Source organism: Dermacentor andersoni, chromosome 11 (genome assembly GCF_023375885.2).
Source record: "Dermacentor andersoni chromosome 11, qqDerAnde1_hic_scaffold, whole genome shotgun sequence".
NCBI classification, from domain to species: domain Eukaryota; kingdom Metazoa; phylum Arthropoda; class Arachnida; order Ixodida; family Ixodidae; genus Dermacentor; species Dermacentor andersoni.
In genome coordinates this window covers 84475250-84492130 of record NC_092824.1, presented here as the reverse complement: position 1 = coordinate 84492130, position 16881 = coordinate 84475250, and the positions used below count along the sequence as shown (strand labels likewise).

At 48.0% G+C, this 16881-nt stretch overlaps 2 protein-coding genes across 5 annotated transcripts in view; one reads left to right on the top strand and one right to left on the bottom strand.

Moving 5' to 3' along the window:
• Positions 1 to 353: 353 nt before the first annotated feature.
• The window catches only part of LOC129381407 (uncharacterized), a 138575-nt gene continuing 122047 nt past the window's right edge, over positions 354 to 16881 (bottom strand). For 3 of the 4 annotated variants that reach the window (XM_072285376.1, XM_072285377.1, XM_072285378.1), the window contains exons 4-5: positions 1232 to 1512; positions 354 to 480 (exon numbers count right to left, since the gene is read on the bottom strand). In XM_072285376.1, the coding sequence (XP_072141477.1) occupies positions 1237 to 1512 (276 nt within the window). In that variant the 3' untranslated portion in view covers positions 354 to 480; positions 1232 to 1236. Of the gene's footprint in view, positions 481 to 1231; positions 1513 to 4084; positions 4251 to 9204; positions 9675 to 16881 lie in introns of those variants that run through there. The other variant, XR_011891007.1, reaches the window with a different exon arrangement.
• LOC126518347 (uncharacterized) lies at positions 12749 to 15458 on the top strand. Its single transcript, XM_050168197.3, has 2 exons — positions 12749 to 14190; positions 14709 to 15458. The coding sequence occupies exons 1-2, from the start codon at positions 12811 to 12813 to the stop codon at positions 15006 to 15008; spliced, it is 1680 nt and encodes a 559-aa protein (XP_050024154.2). The 5' UTR covers positions 12749 to 12810; the 3' UTR covers positions 15009 to 15458.

Here is a 16881-nt window from a genome sequence, read left to right as displayed (position 1 = left end):
GATAGTTTACTGGTATCCTGTCTAACAGAGTTACCGCCGACTTCTATTGCACACTCCTTAATGATGTCCACAAGATTGTCGTTCATTGCTTCAACACTAAGGTCCTCTTCCTGAGTTAAAGCCGAATACCTGTTCTGTAGCTTGATCTGGAATTCCTCTATTTTCCCTCTTACCGCTAACTCATTGATCGGCTTCTTATGTACCAGTTTCTTCCAGTTTCTTTACCAGTTTCTTGATACAGAGTACAAGTGTTTAACCACATATATGCAAAATTCTTTCAAGATAATTTGGTATATAATGTATCTGCGAAGTGGTTAAGTATATAGGCAAACAATCGACCGAAGGGCGCCGAAGAGTGGCAAAAATAATGCGCTCTTTATGGTAATATCTAATTTACATATTATATACAATTCAGTTCCGATGGCGCGGTCAGCGGGTGGAGAAGGGCCTGGTGACCAAGCTCTGTCTCGCTTGCGATACCTGTAGAGAAAGGACCATTGTTAAGATTTTGAGTGAGAAGAACCGGGAGAGCTGCAGAGCCATTGTAAGTCCCTCCCAAACCACGTCTTAAGTCATTAAAAGTGGGCGATAGCATATCTGAATCTTCATTCTTGTTTATTCGAAAAACTACCTCCACAGCTCGTCACGTTGGCCCACGAGGACATCTCAAATTTCACGAAATCAGCACACGTTACGTACGTTGTTTAACCACGTTTATTATGGCAGTTTGTTTTACTACTTACTACAGCAAAATATCGCTTTGTTTCGCGACGTACACCACTCGAGCGTTATGTATAAAAAAAGTGAACGAAATGGCGCAGAAGTGCAACGGTTTGCATATAAGGTGAGTCTATTTGCAGAACGACAAATATTGGCAATTAATGGCAATTAATATACCCTAAATGATGGTAGTTTGCCCAACATAGTGCTAACATGAGGATTAAAATAATTCAAATGCGAGTACAGTTAAAATTTGCTGGAGCTTACAATATGTTCCTGCGGCACCAGGAGTCACGTTACGGCATGTTTAACGTAGGTGCATTTTCGCCCCCGCAGATTGAAAGCACTAAAAACTGCCATGAAATCCAAGTCCACGAGGACTATCACCGTTGTTCACAGCAAAAAGGCGCGGCTTAACCGTAAAAGGAAAATATGAGAAATGTGCAGATTCGCGCCACCATATTTAGAGCGCATTTACCGAGATGTCACAGCCCGCACGTACACCGCTCACCGGGATCAGTGGAGCAGCTTGATGAGCAGCAAGATCATCCTGAGCCTGCTCATGGGCGCGTACTGGCCGTCCACGTTGAATTCGGTGGCCTGGTTCGCCAGCGCCGGCACCGAGGGGAAGTGTCGCTCGAACGCCTCCAGCTCGCCGAGCACCTCGTCCTGGTTGCGCGGGAACACCACGGCGATCGCGTCGTCGGCGAAGCCGAACTCCTCGCTCAGCCGGCGCATGAGCGGCTCCAGCTGGCTGCTCGGCATGACGCTGAAGACAGCCGCCGACGTCACCTGCCAGGAGGTGGTACAACCGAAGTGGGCGGGTGTTTTCGTTGCAGCTCGCCACAACGATTACCAAGAATCTGTGCTTAATTCTGAGTGCCTGCGCTTGAGGCGTGGCGGTGTTCGCCTACAAGCACGCGCTGCTCTCGCTGTGTGCGGCGTTTCCATAATTCATTAAAGTGGCTAGCTAAAACGAAGCGGGAAGGTCGCTAAATTTCCGCTAAATTTTTGCTTCACGGTGACTAAAACTGTCGCTAAACGTTTTGAGTAAAACTTCGGCAACGTGGGCCTTTTGGAACGCTACATTATACGCTAGCATCGTGTAAGTCCTTTTTGCAAAACCTCTATGGTTTCGCAATGGACTGTGCGAGTGAGGAATAAACATTGAATTTACCAGGAGCGTGTAGCGGGCTTTTACTTTAGTGCTATAATTGCACAAAAGCGCACGATGGCAGCTGAAATTCGGATGACAACGAAAATCCGGCGCTTACTCTCCAATTGTGATGTTCCAAATGCAGCAAGATACCAAACAACACAAGCCATTTGATTCTCTTAGCGTGTAAAGGCACTTTTGGCCCACAATATCTTAGAAAATTTTGTAGACCTCGGCGCTCAAAAATACAGCAAAATTTTGCAAGAGACGGAAGATCGCATGTTGGTGTAGCGATCACAACTACGTGACCTTCATGCAGGTCAAAAAGTACTCTTTCACTCCCTTGGTCAATCTGTACGCTCACCGCACTACTGATTTGTTTAAACACATGTGATAAAGAAGCCGTGTGTTTAGGCTCGCGTGAACGAACCCAGCCTCTCCTATCTATGCGCCTTTCTACATTGGACTTATCGTATTAATCACCTGCTGCATCCTAAATCTCACAATAACATTTCTAAATGTTCCCCAACCGAACGTCCTTGGGGAAAATGCAGAAGCCGGGAAAATGTGCCTTTTTTAGCACACATAATCCTGTGAGATAACTTGTTTCCTCATGGTCACACAGCCCACGCGTCATACAGCCAATGAGGGCCGCTCACATGTGGCTTTTGAAAAGTAAGGTGCCTTCTGGAAAGTTATTTTCGAAGAAGCTGTCCTAACATCGAAATCGCTGATATGCCGCCAATCTCTCTGCCACGTCGCTAAAAAGGGTGCTTCGATAGCGCAGCACTACACGGCTACGAAGAAACGAGACAACGCCACCACCGATCCCAGTCGTCGACACCTTAAGAAGCCACAAAGTTATCGCGCGAAAGCACATGCCTCTCGATGTGGTACGTTTCAGCGTGGTACGTGACAGAGTGGTACGTGACAGAGTGGTACGTGACAGAGTGGTACGTGACAGAGTGGTACGTCACAGAGTGGTACGTCACAGAGTGGTACGTCACAGAGTGGTACGTCACAGAGTTGTGCGTCACAGAGTTGTACGTCTCAAAGTTGTACGTCTCAAAGTTGTACGTCTCAAAGTTGTACGTCTCAAAGTTGTACGTCTCAAAGTTGTACGTCTCAAAGTTGTACGCCTCAAAGTTGTACGCCTCAAAGTTGTACGTCTCAAAGTTGTACGTCTCAAAGTTGTACGTCTCAAAGTTGTACGTCTCAAAGTTGTACGTCTCAAAGTTGTACGTCTCAAAGTTGTACGTCTCAAAGTTGCACAAGTGTTGCGTCTCAAAGTGGTATGCGCGTCCCGTTTAAAATTGCTATAAACTGCACAAATGACTTCAAACAAGACTTGATGACAGCATAGGCACCTGTATCTGTCGTGTTCTCTAATTAGCCCTCGTGTTTTGTGTCACTTCTACCAAGATGAGCCTGCACCAACTAGGCCTACAAGGGGTCCTACCCAGTCTAGTATTAAGTCTATCGGATACAGGGCACATGCTCGCAGCGGAATAAATCCGTTGACCAGCACGAAAACAGGCGAAAGAACCAAATAATGCTTTTCGCTTTCGTACTTTACTCGTTCCCACGTAGCCTCCACAGCTTGCGAGCTGCCGTGCCATCGTCAACCCTGTCATCGAACCAGCTAACACTGTACCGCGTCAATGCCCCAATTACCGTAATGAGCCGATTGGTCTTCACTGCTGGGTAAAGCCCTCCCTAGCTTTCTTCAACTATACCCGTCTTACGTAAACTCACTCCGCTCTGTGCATATAACTTTCCCAATCTAAAGGCATGTCCTAACCTTGCGTCGTCCACGATTGCGTTCTGTTGCTTTAATGGGCCTGTGCAAATAACCTCGTCTTAATCTAAATAGAATTTTAGTTGCACTCCCTCGCTTTCCTGTCAACACAGCTGTCTTTTTGTCTCAGAGCTACGACTACGATTTTTCCGTTCCAAGGCTGTTATAGCGGCGCTAAGTTTCTTAGGTCTCATTGTTAACTCCGCTTTGGCTGCGTACGTTCTGAAACACAGAATGCATTTATCACATATGTTTCAGTAGTTCCTGTAATCCCTTCCGTCGATCACAAGCAACGCGGCAATCGATGTGACGGCCAGTTAGCGTGCCGCATTATTTAAACACTACACACCCGACAGTAAGCTCCGGAGCTGTCACGATTCCAGCACTCCCGTGGGGTCAAAGTTGCGTACCTCGCTTGTCCTCACCGAGGTCGACGTGGTGGGAGAGGAACACCAGCGACGGTCGCAGTCCTGCCATGCGCGCGATGTTTCGGAAGCGCGAAAACTTGGAACAGAAGATGTCCACGCACACGTGCGAGCTGCCCAGCGCTCAGGCGAGGGCAGCCCGCTCCGAGTCCTGCGAAGCCGTGCTCACGTTTGTTGTGCTGCATGCCATTTTTGCGAACTTGCAGACGTTCTGTTAGTGCTCCAAATACAGTTACACAATATAACATGGAATTCAGCTGTGTATTGCAGATGCCGCGCTGTGATGCTAAAAACTGACCCATGCACGCCGTGACAAAAAAGACGAAGAGAGGGTGGGAGAGGGGAGTAATACTTTCAATACTATACAACACGTACTCCGATGGCCCGATACTGTTATACTACATCGCATACTCTAAAACTGGCACTAACAATAATGCTTCTATAACAAGGTAGCCGAGCTGCCTAAGTGCAGTCGCAACCAGCTAATGGCCTCACCAGCGTGGCTCCAAAACGGATTCATTCTGTTATACATATACGTAGATTGCTTAATGGCGTATCGCTGGAGCATTGGCCGCAGAAACGAAAACGACGTGGCTCACCGCCGTGCAGCAGACGGACACGGAGACCAGCTTCCTGCGCAGCAGGGACAGGGCGATCGACTGCCACAGCCGGTTCACCTCGGCGCACGTGAAGAGCTCCTCGGTCTCCAAGTACTCGAGGACGCTCTCCACCACGAAGTCCCTGGCGGCGAAGGGGCTCCCCTCCATGGCGCGACCGGGGGCTGGGCTTCTCCAGAGGTTCCAGCGAAGCAGAACGCGGCCACACTCCGCGTGGCGTTTTCTTCTTCTCTGAAGGTGCGCACGAGCCTCGCGGAGTCATGATAATGATGATGATAATGATGGCCTCATATTATGGTTCGTACCGCCACTGGGGCATTGGGCAAGAATTGTGTGCTGAAGCGATTACCTATTCTTCTGAAGTGTTACTTAATCCATGAAAAAAAAATAAGAAAGAAAGATAAGGAAACCTACAAAAACTAATAAATTACATTACCAGAGAACAATCAAAACGTTATTCGTTTTGTTGATTTTATGTAACCGCAAACGGCATCAAACACGTCCCTGTGTCATGCTCCCATTGCTTCTTTCCAAGTTGACTGGCAGTGGTTAAAGCTTCATTATTATATGTTCTCCTTAAATATATTTATTACCTTGCTTTTTTAATATTTTCATTGTATTTATTTGTCCTTATTTGTTTGCTTTATTTAATTTCTCATTTGAGTGAAGAATCCCCCTCTTGGGCATACACCATGTTGAAAAAGTCAACGTCAACAAGCCGGAATATTTGACACCAATTGACTGCCTTCCTAAAGCAGTAAATTATAATTATTTACGTATTTTTCGATTCACTTTAGCATGATGACGGTCGCACTTGGAACACCGAGCCGAATATGTCTTCCCCTTATATTTTTTTGTTTGTCTCTGATCTTTTTTCATCCATTTTCTCAAAACTGACCAATTCTTGGCCGATCCACCACGGCGGGTATGTGTCATCTGTGCAGAGGAACAACAACAAGGTGGTGGTGTTGAATCGGGCGGGACTAGCCTAGCATGTACGGCCGGCAATCGCGCCGCCTGAGCATGTGATGCGTTCTTAGCGTTGGCGTGCTGCCAAACGTCGGTCAACACAGTGTCTCGGAGGCAGGCAATCAACAGGCGTAAAACTCCTTTCTTGATTACTCGGGCTCTTCAGGGAACACTAGGTCTTTAAAGTGGCGTGTGAAAGTCCTTTCTTCTGTAGGCCCTGAAGCAGCGCCTTCCATGTCGCGCCGAACACTGGACACAACCAGACGAAAGGTTCGACGTCATTGGTTTTACCTGATAAGGCGCAACGCTGTGAGGCGTATCATTCTGCGTTTAATAACCTTGCCCGGGTGTAGGTGGACCTAGTTGTAGCGTGATACAACGGGGTAGCTTTTTCCTCAAGAAGTCTGTTGACCTCGAATGGCTGATGTGGATTTTTGTGGAGCGTCTGAAAACTCCTGAGGATTGGTTCTTCATTCAGTTATGGGGTTTTAAGAGTGACAACCACGATCTGATTAGAAGGCATGCCGCATAGACGGACTGCAGGTTAATGTTGACAACCTGGAGCTCTCTAACGTGTACACAACGCACGGCCCACAAGTGCCCTTGCATTTCGCCCCATCAAGATGCGGCCGCCGTAGCCTCTATAGAACTCGCTCCCTCGAGCTCAGTAGCGCAACGGCGTAGCCATCGGACTACCACGGCGGGACATAAATAAAATGGCAATTGAAACCCACATCTCTTTTATTTATTTATTTATTTATTTATTTATTTATTTATTTATTTACACATACTGCAGCTCCTGCTGGGGCTATAGCAGGAGTGGAAAGTACAATACAAGAAATGCAAGAGGCAACAAAGAAAGATTAGGCGCAGTGTTGAGGGAGTACAGACAAGAATTCATTTATTGGGAGAGAACGGTTGGTTCCTGGTAGCGAATTCCATGCTTCAATTGTTTTAGGGATAAAGCTATACACAAAGGTATTAGTGCGTGCAAAAAATGGTGTAATGTTAAGCGCGTGATGTCTCCTACTAGAAGATATTTTTGCAAAGGTGATATATTCATTACTGGAGAGGCGACAAGATGAGTGAATAATGCCATGAAAAAATTTTAAAGAATTAACGTGTCGCTGTTCGGCGAGAGATATCAGGTTGAGTGAAGACATGACTGACGATGGTGAGAACTGGTGGTCATAACGTCGGTAGACAAATCTAATGGCTTTCCTTTGTATGGCCTCAACTCTGTCTATTTCGTACTGCTTGTAGGGATTCCCAACGATACTACCATCCTCAAGTATAGGGCGAACAATAGCTTTATATAACAGTAATTTAGTGTCGCGCGGAGAATTAGACAGAGTATGACGTAAATAACCGAGTTCTTGTAGAGCTTTAGTCGTACTTTGACCAGGACAGGTTAGTAGTGAACGTGAGACCAAGATATTTATATTCAGAAACGCGTTGAAATAAATTATCATTAAATCCGTAACTGAAAAGGAACGGGTTAGCTTTATTAGAGAAGGACATAACGACAGTCCTACGGAAGTTAATATTCATTTGCCATGTTTCACACCATTTAGAAAATCTGACGAATGATTCACTAAGGTGAACATGCTCAGAGGGAGATGAAATAATGTCATACAATACGCAGTCATCTGCATACATTCTAATTTTAGATGATATCTCGTGTGGCAAATCATTAATATATAGTAAGAAAAGTAGAGGTCCCAGGACCGAGCCTTGAGGGACGCCTGATGACACATCCACCACCGAAGAATTGATGGAGTTAAAGCTTACGAATTGAGTGCGGTGAGACAAAAAACTTTCTATCCAGTTCACTAATTTTGGGTTGTTAGGAATGGCATTTAGTTTGGGCAGTAGTTTCGAGTGAAGTACGGTATCGAAAGCTTTGGAAAAATTTATGAATATAGCGTCAATTTGAAATCCCTTTTAATGCGATTATAATTTCTTGCCTACTTCTCTAGTGCTTCTATGGCAAGTCTATCTACCTAAACTCTTATTACGCCGATCCAGTGACCCAAGGAGGAGGGAACTTATTTGAAGGAAGGCAGAGAGGTCGACCTGGGCTACCGTGCTCTAGCCTGCTGCCATGTACAGGGGAAGTGGGGAACGAGGACTTAAAGGTGGGGATGCACAACTATGAAGGCACGTTAAGCATTCTCATTCTCAACGAAGTCGAATAAAGTAATTCAGAATTGTCAACCGCCTTCCTGAGCTTGGCTAGAGTCACAACCCCGATTGAAGCTTCACCAAAATGCGCAACGAAGGATCTTGTGTGTAAGCTTCGTGGGCAGTGCAGGTGCCGAGAAAGGTGTTTACATTATGCAAAGAGCAGCGACAAGCGGCTCGAGCACGGCGAGCACATTCACGGCGCTTTTAGCGCCCGGACTCTGGAGACCATAGAGAAGCACGCGTACTTATTCCAGCAGGTCTTCAGCATTTTTGTCCAACGCTTTCCTTGTCGTTGTTTTCAACACCTTACACAAATAATGCGTTAGAGACGAAACGTGCGAAAGTGGCGAATGGGCGGCATTACAAACAAACGCAATTCGCTTTTACATACATAGCGTAGAAAATACCCGACTCATCCCAAGCAATAACGTAGACATCACGAAAACATCCAATTTCCAAGCATTCCCCCATTCCCAGGCCTCCACTTTAGTAGGACAAATAAGCAGGCGAAGGCGCGTTTGCAAAAGAACTTGGCTTCAACCGACGGCGACAGCATGCTAGGTATACACAGAGGTGGCCACAACAAAGACTCTCAACCAGACCATGCTGGACGCAATTCCTTCTACTCGCACTCAACGACAAATGCTTGGGTGCAACGCCTGTCTTCAGTCGTTCAGAAGACAGAATTTTCGAGTTACAAGTTCCTGGTGCTTAGGCTCCTTGGCGTTGTCTTTTCCGCGTTCTGCCGGCGCAAACAACATACTTCCTGTTATCACTATTGGCAATCTGTCGTCGTGTTTCAGACAACTGTAAGTACCGAAAAAAGGTACATGTTGTTGCGGGGCCATAAGAGGCGTCACAAAATTTGTCCCATTAAGATTCAGTACACGCCAAACTGCCACCACGGCCGAGCTGCTTTTTGCATAGTCACGACAAGCGCGAGGAGTTTGCCTCAACATTACCCTAATAAGTAACGAAATTAATTACAACCACGTTGGGGGCCAGAGAAAGCGCCACGAACTTGTCCCGGTAAGGTTCTGTACCCACGAAACTAAGTGCACCTCACAGACTTACCGCTTTTCGCTAACTGCGTCACAACACCAGGCGCGGCGAGCACGCTCAAAAACGAGCGTAATTTTTTACAGTAATGTGGAAATCACAGAAAGCGTCGCCAACATCTCCCAGTACAAGTCACCAACTCAGCTTACCTGCGGCAGGACCACTGAGGTGGTCTTTTTTTTTTTTTTTGCAAACTGCGTCACAAGTATAGGTTCCGTCCCGTAAACCTTATTTCTCGAAATGCGTTGCAGAGTGTGAAACAAAATTTCTCACCTTGCCGTAGTCCAATAGTGCAGTGCTCCCTTGTCGAAGTGCAGACGTAACGTATGAATTCGCCGGGAGCCCCAAAAAACCAGGCTAAATCCAACACGCCAACGCCCACATGCTCAGCCGGCCTCGCTTTCTTGGGCAGCGTGGCTGAGGCAGGCTTCGGGCGCGTCATTGGCCTGTCGCTAGGTAACGCAAGAAAAGTAAGTCGCAAATTACAATTTAAGTTACACGCAGATATCTTGTAGTTTTGCCGAGAAAGAATAAGAGAAATAACAGAATATCTATTAACTTCATTTCAAAATCTTTTGTTTTTTTTTCGATGCTCGCGGCAGCAAATGGCCGGCATTAATACTAACGTGTCGTATTTCCTGCCGCCAGTTTTCGCCAAGTGTCCCCTCTTGTCAAAATCCTTTCTCTATGGGTCAACGACAGAGGCGAACGCAGTCGGCGATCGTCGAAAATCCGATCTACCGGTCAAGCGCGTCGGCTTCCTTACATGGGTCATCCAAGGTTCCATAGTAATCGCTGGTACCCGCATGCCTACCAGAAAAATTATATGCAATTCACGTCACACATGCAATCAGATTACACAAGCTTCGGTGACAACAGACAAGGGGTAGAAACATCGACAACATTCGAGAAACTTCCAGTACATGCGGGCGCATCCCGCGCTGAGCGATAACATTTGTTCGACAGAGAAAAGTGGTCCCCCAAAATAGATGAGCAAGTACACGGGTCATTATTTAACGTGCAGCGAAGTGCACGAGCGCGTTTGCATTTCCTGCTCACCAAATTCGTCACGGCAGGAAAACATGCCCGCAACCTAGCTTAAGTTAAAATGTAGAAAAATTAAATTATGGAGTTTAACGTGCCAAAACCACTTTCTGATTACGAGGCACGCCGTAGTGGTGGACTCCGGAAATTTGAACCACCCGGGGGTCTTTAACGTGCACCTAAATCTAAGCACATGAGTGCTTTCGCATTTCGCCCCAATCGAAATGCGGCCGCCGTGGCCGGCATTCGATCCCGCAACCTCTTGCTCAGCAGCCCAACACCATAACCACTGAACAACCAGGGGGGGTATTAAAATAACTTATCGGGCACTACCTGGCATAACCTCGATCTGATTATGAGGCACGCCGTAGTGGGGGAAATTCCGGATTAGTTTTGACCACCTGGGGTTTTTTTTAACGTGCACCTAAATCTAAGCATACGCGGGTGTTTTTGCACTTCGCTCCCATCGACATGCGGCCGCCGTGGCCGGGATTCGATCCCGCGACCTCGTGCTCAGCGGCCCAACACTAAAGCCACTAAGGTATCACGGCTGGTCCCGCGACCTAAATCGCAGAAGTAGAATGTCATGTCCCCTGAGCAGGAACGAATAAAAATCAAGAGAATTGTAAACAACAAGCAGTTAACCAAAGAACACGAGCGGCAAGTGCACAAATATTCACCTAAAGCATGGTCGAGTGTTCAGAACAGTCACAGCACAATCGCATAAGAAATACGTAGGAGCTCACGCGAGCCTTTTCGTGTATTTCTGGCGTCCAAGCTTGCGCATGGACTTGATATTAGTAAGTGCATTATGAGCGCTACATAAAGACATTAAAATACGCAAGTGCAATAGAAAGCAATCATATTTGAGGCAATATGCCTCATACAAGGTAAACATACCTGGTAGCAAAGCGTCCACGGAAGCTCATACGTGCAAAACATGGCTGTTCATCGACGGCTCATGTGGCTTAGCGCCATCTGTGTTACGAGAGAACACTCCCGGCCGAAGAAAAAAATAATGTGACGCCATATCTATTAAACAAATGCAGTGCCCTTCGACTTTGTGAAGGAAGATGACCAGCGAAGCTGTGAATGTGGCTCCTTTAATGGCGAACTGCACCTGCGCCGCGGGTCGGCCCGGCATCGCACTATCTTCGGGATCGGCCGACATATGAAATGGTTTTCGGCGTACAGGCGACGGACGGGCGAATCGGTTAGCCATATACGTACAGCTTCGCTGTAGAACAGTGGTAACGTCCTTTTTGCTCTCAAAGGCACGAAATGTGTTTTGGTGGCCTGCCATTACAGCTGTATTTTCGACTGCCCATGGGCATGTCTATAGCTTTCAACGCTGAAAGCGATGAAGCAAAAGGTCGACCGTACGGGTGTCGAAATCGCAGGCCTGTACGAACATCGTTTCTTTGAAAGTCGACGGAAGCTTTGGGTGCAGAGTGCTGGTCGCGTCGTCGGACGCCAAGCCCGCCGGCCAGCGCAGCCGCACGAAAAGTTAAAGTAAACAATTATCTGGAGGTCGTAACTCACTACTTTTGACCGCACACCTTAAGAAACGATGAGACCGCCCGAGCCACCAGAATGCAGACAAACATTGACAGCAAAACAACACAATGTATGAGGGGGCCGCATTGTAACAGGTAAGCTTTACGAGCGCGCCTTTCTGCACACTTCACTGCATTGCAAGAGATCGCAACGTAAACGCCCCCTTTTATAGTTAGCGCTGAAAAATAAAGGTATTAATTGTTATTATAGAGTATAATGGAATCGTCCTTGCTTTTCTCGCCACGCGTATATAAAATTGATTAGGAATTTTATTTTCGTTGACTGAATCAAGCTCCGTCTCTCTAAAATTAAAAAGAAAACGCTTTTTCGTAATGTTTGTTCTCTTCACACATAGTCGCGCTTCAATCGCTGCTCCGATAACAGTCTTTGCTGACGCCGGTCAAAAGTGGTTCTGAACGGCTTTTCGCCCGAAGATTCGTGACCTATTTGGATCGACCTTGCATCAGATAGTCACTGTATATTGTTGCTATTGAACCACCACAAGGAGGCCGCGTAATTCCACTAACAAGCTTACGCCAAAATGAAGAAAACGATTCCATTCAAACTGATGAACGCGTGCTTCCCCGTACATTAGGGCCGCCGATCAACAGTACAATCATGCGGCCAAAAATATTCATGGCCAGTGATAGCTTCAAAAAGTTGACAGTCCCTTAAGTATCCTCAGGTTGTTTGACATCGAAAGCATAAGGCCTTGTCGAAGTCATCACCTAACATAATACCTCCGCCGTAATCCACCTTAATCCACCTTTATTACCGTTAATCTAATCTGATTCACCTCAATCCACTTTAGTCCCCTTTAATCCACTTTATGCAACCTTAATCCAATTTCTGGAGTGGACCAAGCTGGTGCTTTCTTTCTCGGGGGGGGGGGCACGGCGTCCGGCCGGCGCCGTGGGTGTTCACCGTGGAAATTCGCAGTGCGAGCATGCGGGCCGCAGCAGGACCAGCACCTGGGTAGTGACGTCATCACTTGGTCACGGGAGTCTTCTTGCGATCCGATGTCAACGTCGGACGCCGGATTTCTCGCTTCATAAGGTTTCCGCCTTTGAAAAAAAAAGGACCTTATCAAAAGTGTGCGTAAACGCTCTCAGTGGTCTCTAAAGGCCACATTAACTTCTTCGATACCAACACGCTCTCCCAATCTCAGCAAGGCTGGTCTGAGATAACACAGCCTACATATAGCTGTGGCAGCCATTCGCTGCGCTCAGTATCCGACTCAAGCTTCATTGAGCTAGTTGCATCACCCACAAGCCCACGATGACGTCATACGAGTTGCCTGCTAACGCCAGAGAGGGGATGCTTAGACTCAGAATAGAAGAACCGGGAAGCAACCTCGAGGAATTGAACATCTCCAATTGCATCGTCGCGAACCCGGAAGACCTCCTGTGGTATATATCCGGCCTCCAAACGCTTAAAACTCTCAGGAGCGTTGCGTGTCCCCTAAGCGCGAGCTTTCTTCTGGACAGCCTTCTGAGATCGTTGGAGACCGTGACTCGCCTCGAATTCTCGCTCGTCGACAGCAAGGAGGATGCCGAAGAGCAAGTTGCCAAGGTCAAGCATATCAACCACGTGACGAACGAGAAGAGAAATCGAGAGACCAACCTTCGCGAGGTCTTCGTCGAAGTCGAGGGCGACGAGAACATGGAAGTGCTCTCCGCGTTCTTGGCGTACTGTCCGCACGTGACGCACCTTCACATTCACGTGCTACATCCTGCTCGCTCCGACGTAGACTTGGCCAAATGCGTGCACATCGGCGAAAGACTTAACAATATGAAGGTGTTCACGTTAACGTGCGAAGCGCTGTTGCCGGCGCAGCCCGAATGTATGCCGTCCCTCAACTTGCGGCACTGCGCCGGTATCCACGGAAACGTGCTGTTCCGGGTACTGGATAACGGCCTGAACTACGCCCTCCTTCGCGATCTGTCCCACGTGTCCATCCCGGGCGAACCCGTCGTTCTGGTCGCCTTCGACACGCCGGGCCTTGAGCGGCGGCTGCACGACGCCGGCTCCCAGCACGACTGGAGCAAACTGCAGAGTCTGTGCATCGTGCTTTTTTCTCAGTGTCCCAACGATACCGTGTACCCGGCCGTCGGCACCGCGTACGACGTCGTGCTGCGCGATTTTTTCGGCAAGTTTTCCAGCATCACCGAGCTGAATGTCAGTTCGTTTCACTTCGGCGACGGCATCGACTTCACGGAGCTGCTGGCTACGCCCGCTCTGCAGCGACTGCGCGCGCTGTGCCTGCCGCCATGCGGCATGCGCCAGAACGGAGCGGTGCGCCGTCTGGCTGTCACCATTAGCGAGATCGAGGACCTGGACATCCGCCTTAACATGGGCGGTCGCCACCAGACCTGCGATTCCTGCGAAAAGTTGCTGCTCATCGAGACTGCGGACACGAGCGTGCTTCGTGTCAGCCCGGGGCGAGGTCGGCTTACTTTCTTCAACGTACCGAACCTGGCTTCTTTGAGCTTCCTCGCAAACTGCCAGGTGCCCCACCTGCGGTTCATCGACGTCAGCGACAACCCGCGCTTTGATTACAACGCCCTCGCAACAGCCATATGCACCAGCCTTAACGACTGCCTACGCTCCCTCGTAGTCAAGTTTGCGAACCTCAATTTATTAGACCCGGGCTTCACGGTAAGACTTTTTTATTCTTTTTGCCCTAGCGTGTATTCTTGAGCACGATGTTTTCGATGAGACTTTATTGAAGCAATATAGCTGACGTTTACGCGAACGCTTAACAAACGCGTAAGCAAAATAAGGTTCAGTGAATTAAGATATTTATCAGCAACGCCGTGTACGCGTCAGTTAGCGTGCTGCATGGATCGGCGCTGGTAAGCGAGCGGTCATATCGCTACAAAACAGCTAACCTTTCATTTAGGTTCCCTTTTAAGTGTCAACGCACCTGCGCTGTTGTCCCTAGCAGCGTCATCTGCGTGGCTAAGGCCTTTCGCAAGGGCGCTTGTCAAATCTAATGTTGGCCCACACGAGAAACACTGATGTCCCAGTGAGCGTGTGTCCGGCTTGACCATCGCTGTTCATTACGCGTCCCGTATGAAGATTCGGCGTATATTCGGTTCCTGAAACGTTCTTCTTTACTCTCTCGTCTACAGCGTCACTTGCGATTCAAAAACTCGCCCCCTTTTCTTTTGCAGACTTCCCTGAACGATGTGATGTGTCTGGAGCGCCTGTGCCTGCTGTCCACCACTCGGGTGCAGTCGCAGGTCGCGGAGAGCATCATTAAATCGTTGGCACACAAGCTAGGTTCGATCTCCTACCTGCACATTCACTACGTGGACGAAGCGGGCAAAGAGGCACGCTTGACGTGGATGCGCTCGCTCGATGGCGTAGCTGGCCAGTCGCACCGAGGAAAAGTTATGGCTGCCAAACCCTGCATCATGTGCTCCACCCAGTCGTTCATCGCACTCTCGAAACCGCGTCGCCGTGAACTGTAGACCAAGCAGCGGACCAGGGCGCCACATGTGGTGACAGGACCGGTGGCTCAGTCCGGGCGGGATTTGGTTCCGCCTAGCCGAGTGACGGCTCTCGTCGAACTGAAATGGTGATTGCCTCTGTCGCAGTAATATTAGTGTCGCAGCGGAATTAACAGTCCGCTAGTGACGTCACACCTTGCTAGCTTGAAAGTAGCTTGGTGTTTGGTTTGCGTCGCGTGACGAAGGGAGCAGGGTCTGTGCTGCTTCGCTCTCCTCAGTGCATTCAGTGAGCTGGCGCTGATCGTTTTGCTAGTTCTGCAGAACATTCCACCTGTTAACGCATGCTTCCAACAATCGTCTCTGCTGCGAACTGCTGTCCTTGCTCAAATCCGCTTCAATTCCTACGCAAGTTTCACCACTTCTTAACGCCAAAATGTTCAATTCACGGCAAATAAATGTTACTTCCTCTTCTACGTGTACTCTTCTACGGTACAGCATTACCTATGGAAACGCAAGTTCCGAGATGCAAGCCTCCATGCGCACGACGGTCAGGCAAATACGGGAAAGTTCTCCAGTGCGGGACACGAAGCGTGTGAGGCACCTTGCGCCCTCTGTCTATGGGCGCCTGCTCTATGAAAGTTAAATGGGCACCGCAGTTAAGCATCATATATCTACAGAAAGCGCCGCTATCAATTATGATTGGATTTATATGCGCCATTTTAGGAATGTCTTCTCATTCGTATTCGAAAAATAACTACAAGTATTCAAAACTACAAGATTTGGGCTTGTTGGTATGTCAGAAAGGGCTGCATTCTCGACGCCAGCTGACGCAGAGCACAACAAAAACAAATATTGCCTTTATCTCGAACGCTCACCACTTGTCACATCACCTGAAGAAGTTAAACCTACGTGGAAATATCAACGTTGTTAACCGTTTAAAACCAAGCTGGTCCTTGTGTGTGCAAAAACTACCCCAGATAGTAGAATAAGAAACGCATGTGGGAAAAAAAACACTGAAATTGGTTCGTTCGATGACTGTTGTGTGCCGTTTATCGAACATGGTTATCCAGTGGGAAAAGTTGCACTGGGCAAACTGGCACCTCCCTGAATGAGCGGCTGAGAGAGCGCTCTAACGAAGTGAACAAATCGTCGCTAGATGGTTTCTTAGCCTTCATTGTCCAAAGTGTGGTTGTGTCTCTCGCTTTGAAGACGCAGTTATCATTGGGAAAAAAGGTGTCATTTCAACCGTCTAATCATTGAAAGCACTCGCACTGAGGCGAACAATGTGTGCGCAAGATGTCCTTGTTACTGGCGTATTTTTTTTTTTTTTTTTTTTTTACGCATCCGTTAGCGATTGTAGTGACGGGCTGCGCTGTTTTCCACGTCTAAACTGTTAGCGTTTATTATGTTGTCACTGCAAATGGTCACGTGTCCTTGACATAAAACGGAGACTGTATAAGTGGCTTTCGTTCTCGGAAACCAACTCGATGGAAGTTAGCGCTGTGTGTGTCTTGCTCTCCCTTGCGTGCATGCACTGGTTAAGTTCCAGCGAAATACCTTCACAATGAAACATTTATTTCGCAATAATCGACTGGTGAAGTCTTGTTACTGTTCTCATCCAGCTATACAAAGTATCGCAATTAATCACAAATTAGAGCATTTATTTTTTTGCGTTACGCCCTCGTGCAAATACGGCCGCGTCGGCCGGGAAGAGAACTTGCTATCTCGAACTAAATCGCAGGGCACCGTAGCCCTCGGCAGTGCCGGAAGGAAAAAAAAAAGTGGCGGAACGCATCTCCCGATGACTGCCGATAGTGAAGTGTTTGTCATTGAATCAATATAGCGACACAACGTATCTTCCACCGGCGAAACGAGTTAACTACGAGACTTGTAC

Bases quoted from the DNA above. Each gene is read 5' to 3' on its own strand.
- LOC126518347 (XM_050168197.3), top strand. From the start codon at position 12,811: ATGACGTCATACGAGTTGCCTGCTAACGCCAGAGAGGGGATGCTTAGA. The intron at 14,191-14,708 runs GTAAGACTTTTT...TTTCTTTTGCAG, and splicing joins TATTAGACCCGGGCTTCACG to ACTTCCCTGAACGATGTGAT.